This window comes from Mobula hypostoma, chromosome 23, assembly GCF_963921235.1.
Source record: "Mobula hypostoma chromosome 23, sMobHyp1.1, whole genome shotgun sequence".
NCBI lineage: Eukaryota > Metazoa > Chordata > Chondrichthyes > Myliobatiformes > Myliobatidae > Mobula > Mobula hypostoma.
In genome coordinates this window covers 6963748-6977329 of record NC_086119.1, presented here as the reverse complement: position 1 = coordinate 6977329, position 13582 = coordinate 6963748, and the positions used below count along the sequence as shown (strand labels likewise).

The following is a 13582-nucleotide window of genomic DNA, read 5'->3' as shown; positions in this document are numbered from 1 at the left end:
GTAAAGCTGGGGAAGCAACCTCATTTTAAATAACTGAACTTAAAAAAAAACTATACTGGGCCATGAGAGCACTCAATACTGTTGAGTAGTTGCCAGTTCATACTAAATTGTTATTATTCAAAGGTTAATCCATTAATCCTTTTGCAAGCAAACACTTCATGTTAAGATACTGTAAGGGCTCTATTATTCAACGTAATTTAATTCTTGAAATGTGAAATTAAGCAAAACATATTTTTAAATCAATGCAAATGATCATAAATTTACGTTATTCTGAATGCAATTTGTACTTGAAATTCCTCAAACACCCGAATTACTAGTTCAATCTTGGGCAAAGCACCAGAATTTTACTCATCACAAATTCTGACCAATCTCTCGATTGTTTTCAGTCCCAATTCTCAATTGAGAATGGCTTCATTTCTTTTTAAAGGTGTCAGCTGACCCCCAAAGCAAATGATGTCTTTGCACCTTCCCACTTCAACCCCAAAATACTGGTGCACTGAAATCTGCAGGTACAGCAGCTGAGATGCAATGCTATTGAAAAGTGCCACATTCAGCTGTTATTACACTGACACAAGAACATAACTATAAAAATTCATTCCAGACATCAGAAGCAGTATCACCAGCAGGCAACTACATTGATTATGGCTGGTTTGAAAGGGTGCAATCAAATTAGCTGCATTACAGTGAAGACAAATGCAATTTTAAATTGGGCTTCAGTATATTACAAGACAAAAGACCACTAGCCCACCGTGTTTTTGCAGGCCAAAAGTGGAGCTATATGGAATACCTTCCATTCTCTTGGATGTTGCAACGTGGGTTTCTGCCCCACCACCCTTTCAGGCGGTTCCAGACTTTCACCCACTGCTTTGAGTGACAGGCTACACTGATGTATATTGGTTTAAGCAGAAATACAGTGACAATGACAGTTGACGTGCAGTGCCAGGCACCAGTGGAAACTGCACTGGCCACTGTGGCCTTTGGAACCTGCCCACTGAGAGGTTTGTGACAGAATGAGTGTACTACATGCATACACAATATCATCTCTTACCACCATAGCTCGGACATTTAAGGCCTGTGTAGGATTCATCTTACAAAGCTGCCGAAGGGCCTCAGTCCTGCGCCGGCCCCCAGTACTCTCCTCGTCCTGCCGCTCACCATTCTTTATTAAGCTCCTGCAAACTGACAAACAGAGGGTCTGTGTTACACCCAATTCACAACATCAGAAGGGAAATAAATCATAAACTGAGAAAGTGTGTTTTTTTGTATATGGATTCACATTTTTAAATTACATTTCTTCCAATACGTGAACTCTCCAGCACATTTATGGACAAATAGGTGAATGGAACACTACAGCACATTGCAGGACCTTTGGCCCTCAATGTTGCGTCGACCTATATAAAACTACTCCATGATCAATCTAACCCTCCCTCCACAGTACGCAACCCAAACCCTCTATTTTTCTTTCATCAATGTGCCTCTGTAAATGTCTCTTAAAAGCATCAGCCTCTACCACTACTGCTGGCAGTGCATTCCAGACACCCTCCACTCTGTAAAAATAACATACCTCTGACATTGCACCTAAACTTTCCTCCACTCACCTTAAACAGATATCCTCAATATTGGCCATTGTTGCCTAGGAAAAAGGAGGTGGCTGTCCACTCTATCTATGCCTCTCACAATCTTATATACCTTGATCACGTCACCTCTCATCCTCTTTCGCTCCAAAGAGAAAAGCCTTAGTTCAAGCAAATTTTCCTTACAAGGTGTACTCTAATCCAGACAGCATCTCTGAAATGCTTCACATCCTTCCCATAATGAGTGACCAGAAACTAACAATCCTTCAAATGCGGTTGACCAGAGTTTTATAAAGCTGCAACATTACCTTGCGGCTCTTGAACTTAATCCCACAACTAATGAAGGCCAATACACCATACACCTTCTTAACTATCCTATCACAAACAAGAGAAAATCTGCAGATGCTGAAAAATTTTCTGTGCGTTGCTTAACTATCAACTTTGAGGTATCTACAGACATGAACCCCAAGTCTGTACCTCCACTCTACCTGTAAGGTTGACCTTCCAAAGTGTATAATTTTATACTTTTCCAGACTGAACTCCATTTGCCATTTCTCCGCCCAGTTCTGCATCGTTTATATCTTCCTTCCACACTATACAGAACACAATTGACCTTTGTGCATCTTCAGACACAATTTCCTTTGCTAATATTTTAAAAAAATCAAATAGCAGGGTCACAGAACCAAATTCCTGACTTGGGCAAAACACAAGCCATTACAGACTGCAATATTAAATACATAACTCAGTTACAAACAGACTCTTGAGCTTTTTCAAGCCTACTTATTATATTTAATTTAGAAAAACAGTACTGTAACAGGCCCTTCCAGCCCAATTACACCTAAGTGATCAATTAACCCATTGACCCATACATCTTTGGAATATGGGAAGAAACCAGAGCACCCAGAGGAAACCAATATGGTGAAAGAGAAAAGGTACAAACTCCTTTAGACAGCGGTGGAAATTGAACCGTGTTATAGTCATGACTGCAAAAGGAAGACTTACCTTCATTAAAGCTGTCTGGGACATTGGCCACCAACAAACACATGAACCAGGACCCATTCTTCACATGCAACAGGGCTTCTGCTACTTCAGTAATTGGCAGTAATGATGGAAGTTCTGCAGTAAGAAAACAATGCTTCAGCTTAGATATCAACTATATTCTGAATATCTTGTATTACACCCAGGGTATTGTTTTAATTTTTCAGAATATTATTTACACCCAACAGAAAATTTATAACAATTCGGATAAGCCAATTATTCCTCACCAAATGGACAAATTATTCATTTTCTGGTATTGGTCTATATGATGAGAAGCCAAGTTTCTGTAATTCGATTAGTTAGTTCACATTTCAACTCAGCTTTAGAAGGAGCTTTTCCACTGTTGATGTTCTGCTGCAAGCAAATTTTTCCCAAAATTTGTACTTAGAAAACATTAATCCAAAGAATTAAGATAATTTCACTGACAGCGCAATATTTACCTGCTTGAAGGATACACAGCACATCTGCAACTTCATCGAGATATACAGGGCTTTCAAACAGTTCTGAAGATTTCATAAAAAATTCTCCATTTGAATCAGTTACCTTAAAACACAAATAAATAATAGTAAAATTTATATTAATTAGTCCTGATGAAGGGTCTCGGCCTGAAACATCGACTGCACCTCTTCCTAGAGATGCTGCCTGGCCTGCTGGTTATGTGTGTTGCTTGAATTTCCAGCATCTGCAGAATTCCCGTTGTTTTAATTAGAATTTGTTTTCAAATTATTGCCTTTGATACTCAGTTTTCCAAGCTTCTTCCTGGTGCCCCCTTTAAACAATGCAACAATATTACTGTCCTCCAGTTTTCTGGTAACCCATCCACAGTTAACAAAGATGCAAACACCTCCATCACAGCTATCTCAAAAAAATATTATCTCTAACAGCAACTTGAGTACCATTGGTTGTGTGCCCTTGGAACTGAAGAAAATTGGATTTCACTTCTACTTTTAATGCTTTCATGAAATCCTAATATGCTTCACAATCAGTGCATGATCTTGAAATGTTCTTTGGCAAATACAAACAAAGTTACATACAGAAGTATGCTGCAAGGAACAAATTATAGATAACCTATTAATCTTTATGGATGGTATTTCACAAAATAGTAAAATTGCTAATTGTTTTGTATGTACTCTTTCATTCAGAAAATGATCTGATCAATCATAAACATCAATGTGAACAGTTCTATTTCTGAAGAACAGGTCTTTAGTTGCAGCTTTATGTGGTTTATGTTGGCTTCATTAAGGAAGGGTTCACTTTCTATCCGGAGACTCTCACCACTCTTCCCCATCAGTAGGTTCATACGTGCAAGCTTTAGCTGAGGAAAACTTAATCTCCTGAAGGATGTGAAAATACATTCTGGATTTTCTGGAAAGTGACTGGTTGTGGCAGGGATTGGGGAATGAAAGATAGAACAGCCCCACTTCAGCCTCAGATTTGTATTGAAATGGGATAATCTTTGTGCTTGTCGAATGTCTGCACCATTATCACTGTGGCCTGGCCTTGAGCATATGTGACTGGGACCATGAGAATACGATACACCGTAAAAATGCAGTGTACTATGGGAATACAATGTAGCAGCCTTGAGAGTACAGGCATTGGAACATGAAAGTTAGGTGAAAATAGGGGTGTGATTTGTGAAGTGTGGTGACGTGCTGATTGATTCTGTTTTGGTGGTTTGAGCCGGTGATCATGTATTGGCCCACCTACAGCAGCTTCGTAGCAGTGGAACAGATATACAAGTGGAATAGTTGGGGATGATTGAGGTTAGTTCTTCGAGGCCACACCAACATTCTAGTTGGGAATGGTGCCACACATTGGACGCAGTGGTATGGGCGCTGCAGCAAGAGGGACTTGTGCCTACCTAGACAAATATTTTAATGCTTGGTATTCTGTCCTAATCAACAAAGTTTTGTGGGTTCTATGTAAATAATTGGCATCTGTGATTTCTGCATCACTGGGTAGAATCAGCAAACCTTTTAATGTTATGTATCAAGATTAATTTAGGCTGCCCTCTGTACCTTGTTCATGATCACCAGCAATTCACTTAGTGCTAGTCTGAGTCGACGAGGAGAGTCGCTGTGTTCAAACTCCAAAGCCAGGCCATGCTGCAACTGTGACACCAGGATGCTCTCTCCATTTGCCCCACCTAATTTGTGCCTGTCAAGTGGAAAGCAAAGCCCTTAAGTGAGATTGTTGGAAAACAATAAATGATTAAATAAAGCAACACAAAAATCACATTTGCTCGTTGCTTTTCAACACATCAGGATATTCTAAAACGCGTATTTTTGAAATATATTTAAGATTGTAAGCATAAGAGTCATACAATATAGAAATAGGCCCCATAACCCACCACATCCATGCCAACTTTCAATTACCCATCTCAATTATTGATATCTCATCTTGGTCAAGTGCACTAAGTTCCTGGCAGTTCACATCATGGATGACCTCACCTGGTTCGTTAACATCAACTCCCTGAACAAGGCAGCACAGCAGTGCCTCTACTTCTTAAGGTTGAGGAATGCAGGGCTCCCCACCCCTCACCAATCTTAACTGTGTTTTACAGGAGCACCAGTGACAGCATCCTGACAAGTTGAATCTTCATCTAGTATGGCCACTATCGAGCATCGGACCAGAAGTCCCTACAAAGGACTGTGAGAACATCTAAGAGGATCATAGGGGTCTTTCTAACATTCATCAGGGACGTTTATCAGGAGCACTGCGTACGCAGGGCCCTTAATATTTTTAAGGATCCCACTCATCCATCATCTCTTTGACTTTCTGCCATTAGGCAAAAGACTACAATGTATATAAACAAGAGCAGTCAGGATGAGAAACAGCTTGTTCTTCCCAGGCCATTAGGCTCTGAACCCCCTGCTGCATTGTACTTGAAGTGTTACTGGTTAATCTGTTCTGCACCTTCCAATACACAATATTAATGCACTTTAGTTTGTTATTTATGCATGATTCATCTGCAGATTTTATCCTTACCTTCATAAGTTATCGTGTGTTATGTGTACCACTGAGCTTTACATCCTAGTTCGGAAAAACATCTCTTTTCTACATAAATTATATGTTTATACACATTTTATATACATGTATACAATTAAATAACAATGAACGCGACTTATTTTTTTTCTTTCTTTTTTTCTTTTTAAATCTTTTTATTGAATAAGTATACAAAAAGGTAAACCATTTAAACATTAATACAATGTTAAAATATAATAGAATTCCAGAAGGTATCAATACCAAAAAAAATACTACAAACAATGTAATTTAAACATAAAAAACCAAGATAACATAATAGTATACTAAATTTTATATATATATATCAATGGAAAAAAAAAGAAAAAAAAAATCCCAAAAAAAACCCACCGTGCAACTAACTAAAAGCAAAGCAAAGCAATGGGCTAACTTGAAACCAAACAGAGTTAAACTTAAAATCACGTCCTCAATCCCGACCTCCTTTAAAAACAGTGAAAAAAAACAAGAAGGGTATGTATTACATTAAATGAAAGTATCGAATAAAAGGTCCCCAAATCTGTTCAAATTTAAATGAAGAATCATAAAGGTTGCTTCTAATTTTCTCCAGATTCAAACATAAAATCGTCTGAGAGAACCAAAAAAAGGTAGTTGGAGCATTAAGCTCTTTCCAATGTTGTAAAATACACCTTTTCGCCATTAAAGTAAGAAATGCGATCATTCTACGGGCTGAAGGGGAAAGATTACTAGAAATTTTAGGAAGTCCAAAGATAGCAGTAATAGGGTGAGGAGAGATATCTATATTTAATACCTTAGAAATAATATTAAAAATATCTCTCCAAAAAGTTTCCAAAGTAGGACAAGACCAAAACATATGAGTTAAAGAGGCTATCTGCCCCGAACATCTATCACAAAAAGGATTAATATGCGAGTAAAAACGCGCTAACTTATCTTTGGACATATGTGCTCTATGAACCACTTTAAATTGAATTAGGGAATGTTTAGCACAAATAGAGGAAGTATTAACTAATTGTAAAATCTGCCCCCAATCATCCACAGAAATGGTAAGCCCCAATTCCTGTTCCCAATCTACCCTAATCTTATCAAATGGAGCTTTCCTAAGTTTCATAATAATATTATAAATCATAGCCGATGCACCTTTCTGACATGGATTGAGGTTAATTATTGAATCTAAAATATATGTAGGAGGAAGCATTGGAAAGGAAGAAAGTATAGTACTTAGGAAATTTCTAACTTGTAAGTATCTAAAAAAATGTATTCTTGATAAATTATATTTATTAGATAATTGTTCAAAAGACATAAGGGAACCATCTAAAAATAAATCCAAAAACCGTAAAATACCCTTAGTCTTCCAGGTTTGAAAAGCGCGATCCGTAAAAGAGGGAGGAAAAAATGTTACCTAAAATAGGAATCGCTAACCCGAATTGATTAAGATCAAAAAATTTTCTGAATTGAAACCAAATACGCAAAGCATATTTAACTATCGGGTTAGAGACCTGCTTAAGGCGTTTCGAATCAAAAGGGAGAGAGGAGCCTAAAATAGAGCCAAGTGTATAACCCTGAACAGATTGTAGTTCCAATGCTACCCATTTAGGAATAGATAGTATATCCTGATCAAGTAACCAAAATTTCATATGTCGAATATTAATAGCCCAATAATAGAATCTAAAGTTAGGTAATGCTAAACCTCCATCTCTCTTAGCTTTCTGTAAATGTATTTTACCCAGTCTCGGATTCTTATTCTGCCAAATAAATGAAGAAATTTTAGAGTCAACTTTATCAAAGAAAGATTTTGGAACAAAAATTGGTAATGCCTGAAACACATATAAAAATTTTGGCAAAAAAAACATCTTAACTGCATTAATACGACCAATCAAAATTAAATATAAGGGAAACCATTTAGATGAAAGTTGAGTAATATGGTCTATTAATGATAAAAAGTTAATCTTAAATAAATCTTTATATTTACAAGTAATTTTAATCCCAAGATAAGAAAAATAATTATCAATCAATTTAAATGGAAATTTATAATATAAGGGAAGATGTTTATTAATCGGAAAGAGTTCACTCTTACTAAGATTTAATTTATAACCTGAAAAAAAACCAAATTGTGCTAATAACTCTAAAACAGCAGGAATGGATTTCTCAGGATTAGAAATATATAACAGTAAATCATCAGCATAGAGTGATAATTTATGGGACTTTAATCCCCGAGTTATCCCAGTAATATTTGAAGATTCTCGAATAGCAATTGCAAGAGGTTCTAATGCAATATCAAATAATAGGGGACTAAGAGGACAGCCTTGTCGAGTACCTCGAAAGAGAGGAAAAAAAGGTGAGTTTAAAGAGTTAGTACGGACCGAGGCTACAGGGGAATGATATAACAGTTTAATCCAGGATGTAAATTTCAAGCTAAAATTAAACATTTCAAGCACCTTAAATAAATAGGACCATTCTACTCTATCAAAAGCTTTCTCGGCGTCTAAAGAAATAACACACTCAGGAACATTTTGTGAGGGAGTATAAACAATATTTAACAATGTATGAATATTATAAAAAGAGTAACGACCTTTAATAAAACCCGTTTGGTCTTCCGAAATAATAGAAGGAAGTACTTTTTCTAGTCTATTTGCTAATAACTTAGAAAAAACTTTAGAATCAACATTTAATAAAGATATTGGTCTATAAGATGCACATTGAGCAGGGTCTTTATCCTTCTTTAGTATTAAAGAAATTGACGCTCTATTAAAAGATTCAGGAAGTTTACCAAGTTTCAGAGAAGCCTCAAAGACCCTACAGAGCCAAGGGATCAATAAAGAAGCAAAACATTTATAAAATTCAACGGTAAACCCATCCGGGCCAGGAGCTTTCCCCAGATTCATAGAAAAAATAACATTCTTAATCTCATCCATAGTAATGGAAGTATCTAATATAGAAGACATATCCTGTGAAATCTTAGGGAAGTCTAACTTATCTAAAAAATCATTCATATATTTAGAATCTCGAGGAGACTCTGATTGATATAAAGAAGAATAAAAATCACAAAAGGTTTGATTAATCCCCACATGATCCAGTATCAATTGATCATTTTGGTCATAAATCTGATTGATTTGAGATTTAACATAATTAGATTTCAATTGATTAACCAGCAGCTTGCCAATTTTGTCACTGTGAACATAAAATTCACTTCTTGTTTTCCTGACGAAGGGTCTCGGCCTGAAACGTCGACTGCGCCTCTTCCTATAGATGCTGCTTGGCCTGCTGCGTTCACCAGCAACTTTGATGTATGTTGTTTTCTTTAATTGGTTTACAATCGAGGACGATATTAATAAACTGTGTTCCATTTGAAGTTCAGTTCTTTGTTTGTATAACTCCTCAGAAGGAGCCATAACATATTTCTTATCAATTTCTTTAATCTTGTCCACAATTGCCATCTCCTCCTGCTTCTGTTTCTTCCTCAAAGCAGCAGTTGACCCTAGAAGGGTCAACAATTTCATTCGAACTCCAATGCTAAGATTCGAGGTGTCTCTATTTTTATAGATTCCTCAGTTACTTTTATACAACAGGATATTATTTCTGATCCGAATGGTAGATTTTTATTGGTTAGTGGTTTACTATTTAATAAAAAAGTAGTTTTGGTTAATGTTTATGCTCCTAATATGGATTGTCCGGAATTTTATAAATCATTGTTTATTTTTTTTTAACCTAAGAGATACAGCACAGAACAGACCCTTCTTGCCAGCAGCCCACTCATTTAACCCTAGCCGATTCTCAGGACAATTGTATGCCTTGGGAATTCATGGGGTTGTCTGGATATACAAATGTTTGAGAGTACTTACTTCCAGCACCACTCAGCAGTGCATTCCAGAATCCAGCCACCCTCAGGATAAAAGCATATTTTTCTCAGAACCCCGCTAAACTCTTCTCCTTTAACCCTAAACCTCTAGGGTTTGGTGAGAAATTGCGGCAGCTCATTTGTACACAGCAAGGGCAGACAACATAATGAATGAATTTTTGTTTCTAATGTTGACTCAATCTTGCTTGATGGATGAATACTGGCCAGTACTCCAAGGATAACTTTCATTCTTTCTTTGAAGTGATGCTGCAGAGTACTTCCACGTTCACCCATGAGGAGAAAGGCTGTTGATTTGGCATCGCACTAAGATGATACCTCTGATCCTGCTGCACTTAGTCAATTCTGCAATTCATCAAGTGTTTGGCTGTATGGCTATCTCAGAATAAGGGACTAAAATCTAGAATCTTTTATTCCACAGACAGAAGCGTTAACAACTCTGACTTAAACTTTCAACAATAAACACAAATAATTCATATTCCTAAAACATGTGCAATAAAGAAATAAAGATTAACTTTATTTGTCATATGTACACTGAAATATACAGTGAAATGCGTCATTTGCGTCAACAAACAAGTCTGAGGATTGTTGTGGGGCAGCCTGTGAGTGTCACGATTCCAGCGCCAAAATAGCATGTCCACAACTCACTAACCCTAATGATATGTCTTTCGGATGCAGGAGGAGACCACATATTGGATGTGGTATGAAAGTACGGCAGTGAGTCTACTTCCTTTTAAGTTTGTGTAGATTCAGAATGACATCTAAAATTTTGACAAAAGTTGGGGGGATGGGAAAGATGTACTTGGTAGTGGGATCCCGTTGGAGATGGCATCTACTATAAGCCCACGGACTCTCACAGCTACCTGGACTATTCCACTTCCCACCCTGTTACTTGTAAAAACACCATCCCCTTCTCGCAATTCCTCCGTCTCTGCCGCATCTGCTCTCAGAATGAGGTTTTTCATTCCAGGACGAAAGAGATGTCTTCCGTTTTTAAAGAAAGGGGCTTCCCTTCCTCCACTATCAACTCTGCTCTTAAACGCATCTCCCCCATTTCACGTACATCTGCTCTCACTCCATCCTCCTGCCACCCCACTAGGAATAGGGTTCCCGTCCTCATCTACCACCCCACCAGCCTCCAGGTCCAACATATAATTCTCCGTAACTTCCGCCACCTCCAACGGGATCCCACAACCAAGCACATCTTTCCCTCCCCCCCCCCACTTACTGCTTTCCGCAGGGATTACTCCCTACACGACTCCCTTGTCCATTCGTGTCCACCCCCCCCCGCCTCCATCCCTTCCCACCAATCTTCCTCCTGGCACTTATCCTTTTAAGCGGAACAAGTGCTACACATGCCCTTAAACTTCCTCCCTCACCACCATTCAGGGCCCCAGACAGTCCTTCCAGGTGAGGCAACACTTCACCTGTGAGTCGGCTGGGGTGATATACTGCGTCTGGTGCTCCCGATGCGGCCTTCTATATATTGGCGAGACCCGACGCAGACTGGGAGATCGTTTCGCTGAACTCCTACGCTGTCTGCCAGAGGAAGCAGGATCTCCCAGTGGCCACACATTTTAATTCCACGTACCATTCCCATTCTGATATGTCAATCCATGGCCTCCTCTACTGTCAAGATGAAGCCACACTTAGGTTGGAGGAACAACACCTTATATTCCGTCTGGGTAGCCTCCAACCTGATGGCATGAACATTGATTTATCTAACTTCCGCTAATGCCCCTCCTCCCCTTCTCAACCCATCCCTAATTTATTATCTATTTTCCCCCCCTCTTTCCCTCTCACAATAACTCCTTACCTGTTCTTCATCTTCCTCTGGTGCTCCTCTCCCCCTTTCTTTCTTCCAAGGCCACCTATCTCATGATACTCACCTTTCTCCAGCCTTGTATCCCTTTTGACAATTAACTTCCCAGCTCTTGGCTTCATCCCTCCCCCTTCTGTCTTCTCCTATCATTTCAGGTCTCCCCCTCCCCCTCTCAAATTTCTTACCATCTCTTTTTTCCGTTAGTCCTGACAAAGGGTCTCAACCCGAAATGTCAACTGTGCTTCTCCCTATAGGTGCTGCCTGGCCTGCTGCATTCCACCAGTATTTTGTGTGTGTTACTTGAATTTCAAGAAAATTCAAAGATTTTCTCGTGTATGAGGATATTGACTGGTTGCGTCACAGCCTCCTATGGAAACACCAATGATCCTGAATGGAAAAGCCAACAAAAAGTAGTGGATACAGCCCAGTTCATCACAGGTAAAGCCCTCCCCACCACCGAGAACACCTACATGCAGTGCTGTGGCAGGAAAGCAGTATACATCATTAACAAGCCCTCCCACCACTCAGGTCATGCTGTCTTCTCCCCGCTGCCATCAAGGTGGGACAGGAGCCTCAGGACCAACACTGCCAGGTTCAGAAACAGTTATTACCCCTCAAACATCAGGCTGTTGAACCCAGTGGGGATAATGTTATTCAACTTCATTTGCTCCATCACTGAACTATTCCCACAACCTATGGACTCACTTTAAGGACTCTTTGTCTCATGTTCTGGATATTTGTTGCCTATTTATTTACTACTATATATTTTTTCTTTTTGTAGTTGTACAGTTTGTCATCTTTTGCACTTGGTCCATTCTGTCGGGTGTGGTCTTTCATTAATTCTATTATGGTTCTTGGATTTACTGAACATACCTACAAGAAAACGAATCTCAGGGTTGTATATGGTACTTTGATAATAAGTTTAATTTGAACTTTGAAACTGGAGCACCCGGAGGAAACGCACGTGGTCACGGGGAGAACATAGAACGATGTCCTTACAGATAACAATAGGAGTCAAGCTCCGATCAATGACTCTGTAATGCAATTGCATTAACTGCTAAACTACTATGCTGCCCCTACCCATTAGCTTATCAAGAAATAACAGAACTTATGATTAACATCTGTAGTAAATTATTTATACCAGTAATATAAAATACCTTAGCTGTTGTTCTTTTGTAGCGTCCTGTTCTAGTGCATGGAAATCCACTGATAATAAGGCCACAATAGAGTTCACCGCTTCAATCCCTGACAGGAGGCGTAGGATGAGTTTTTTATCTTGAGCCCAGGCATCACTCTGGTCAGCTGGGGCACATAGAGCCATTCTCACTAGGCAAGGCAACAGCAGCCTCAGCTCTGGGTCACTCAGTGCCGCCAGCTTTACCACATCCACCTTTTGCATCGCCTCAAATGCAAAGGAACTCACAAACTGCAGGCATGTAAACTCCGTCATCTTCAGTGAAGATACCTGAATAGAAAATAGCATTTACAAATTCTTTCCAGTTCAATAAAATCACACAAATATGACAGTTCTCCCAATAACTTCTGCAATACTGCACAACTGAAGAGATAGTTCTGCTTTTCTTCCTTTAGTAACTTAAATGAATTTCAAAAACCCATCTTTAGGCTACTGGAAATTTATCTTTGGTTGTTTCCCACACTCCTTAGAAATACAAGGAGTGGAGTGGGCTACACACATCAAAGTTGCTGGAGAACGCAGCAGGCCAGGCAGCATCTCTAGGAAGATTCATCCTGAAGGGTCTCGGCCTGAAGCGTTGACTGCACCTCTTCCTAGAGATGCTGCCTGGCCTGCTGCGTTCACCAGCAACTTTGATGTGTGTTGCTCGAATTTCCAGCATCTGCAGAATTCCTGTTGTTAGTGGAGTGGGCTAGTTAGGATATCTGTGAACAGAGCTAAAATCCATTTACTTGCCTATGCACTAGATCCTTTTGTTTCTTGACAGCATTCCTACTCTAAAGTAAAACAGAAAATGCTGGGAACACTTAGCAGATTAGAAAGCATTTGTAAAAAGAGAAATTATTAACATTTTAGAGCTGAACCCTTCTCATTCCACAGCTGCTGCCTGACTTGCAGAGTATTTCCAGTTTTTTCTGCTTTCATTTCAGATTCCCAGCAACTGTGTTTATTTTTGATTTTCATTAACAATCTCTCAACATCTATTGCTTTGGGTGGGGGGGGGGGCAAAATTCCAAGTCATTTTGTCAGAGAAGAAAAAAAAGAGGCATCTCATTTTGTTTCTTTATTAACTAGTTCTGCTTAAAGATTATGATTCTCCT

General features: G+C 38.9%; 1 protein-coding gene across 1 annotated transcript in view; it reads right to left on the bottom strand.

The window, feature by feature from the left end:
* ints2 (integrator complex subunit 2) overlaps positions 1–13582 on the bottom strand; it is a 68939-nt gene that overhangs the window by 54311 nt on the left and 1046 nt on the right. The window contains exons 2-6 of the mRNA XM_063031091.1: positions 12445–12752; positions 4631–4769; positions 3053–3155; positions 2577–2690; positions 1049–1179 (exon numbers count right to left, since the gene is read on the bottom strand). Of these exons, the coding sequence (XP_062887161.1) occupies positions 1049–1179; positions 2577–2690; positions 3053–3155; positions 4631–4769; positions 12445–12737 (780 nt within the window). The 5' untranslated portion in view covers positions 12738–12752. The remainder of the gene's footprint in view (positions 1–1048; positions 1180–2576; positions 2691–3052; positions 3156–4630; positions 4770–12444; positions 12753–13582) is intronic.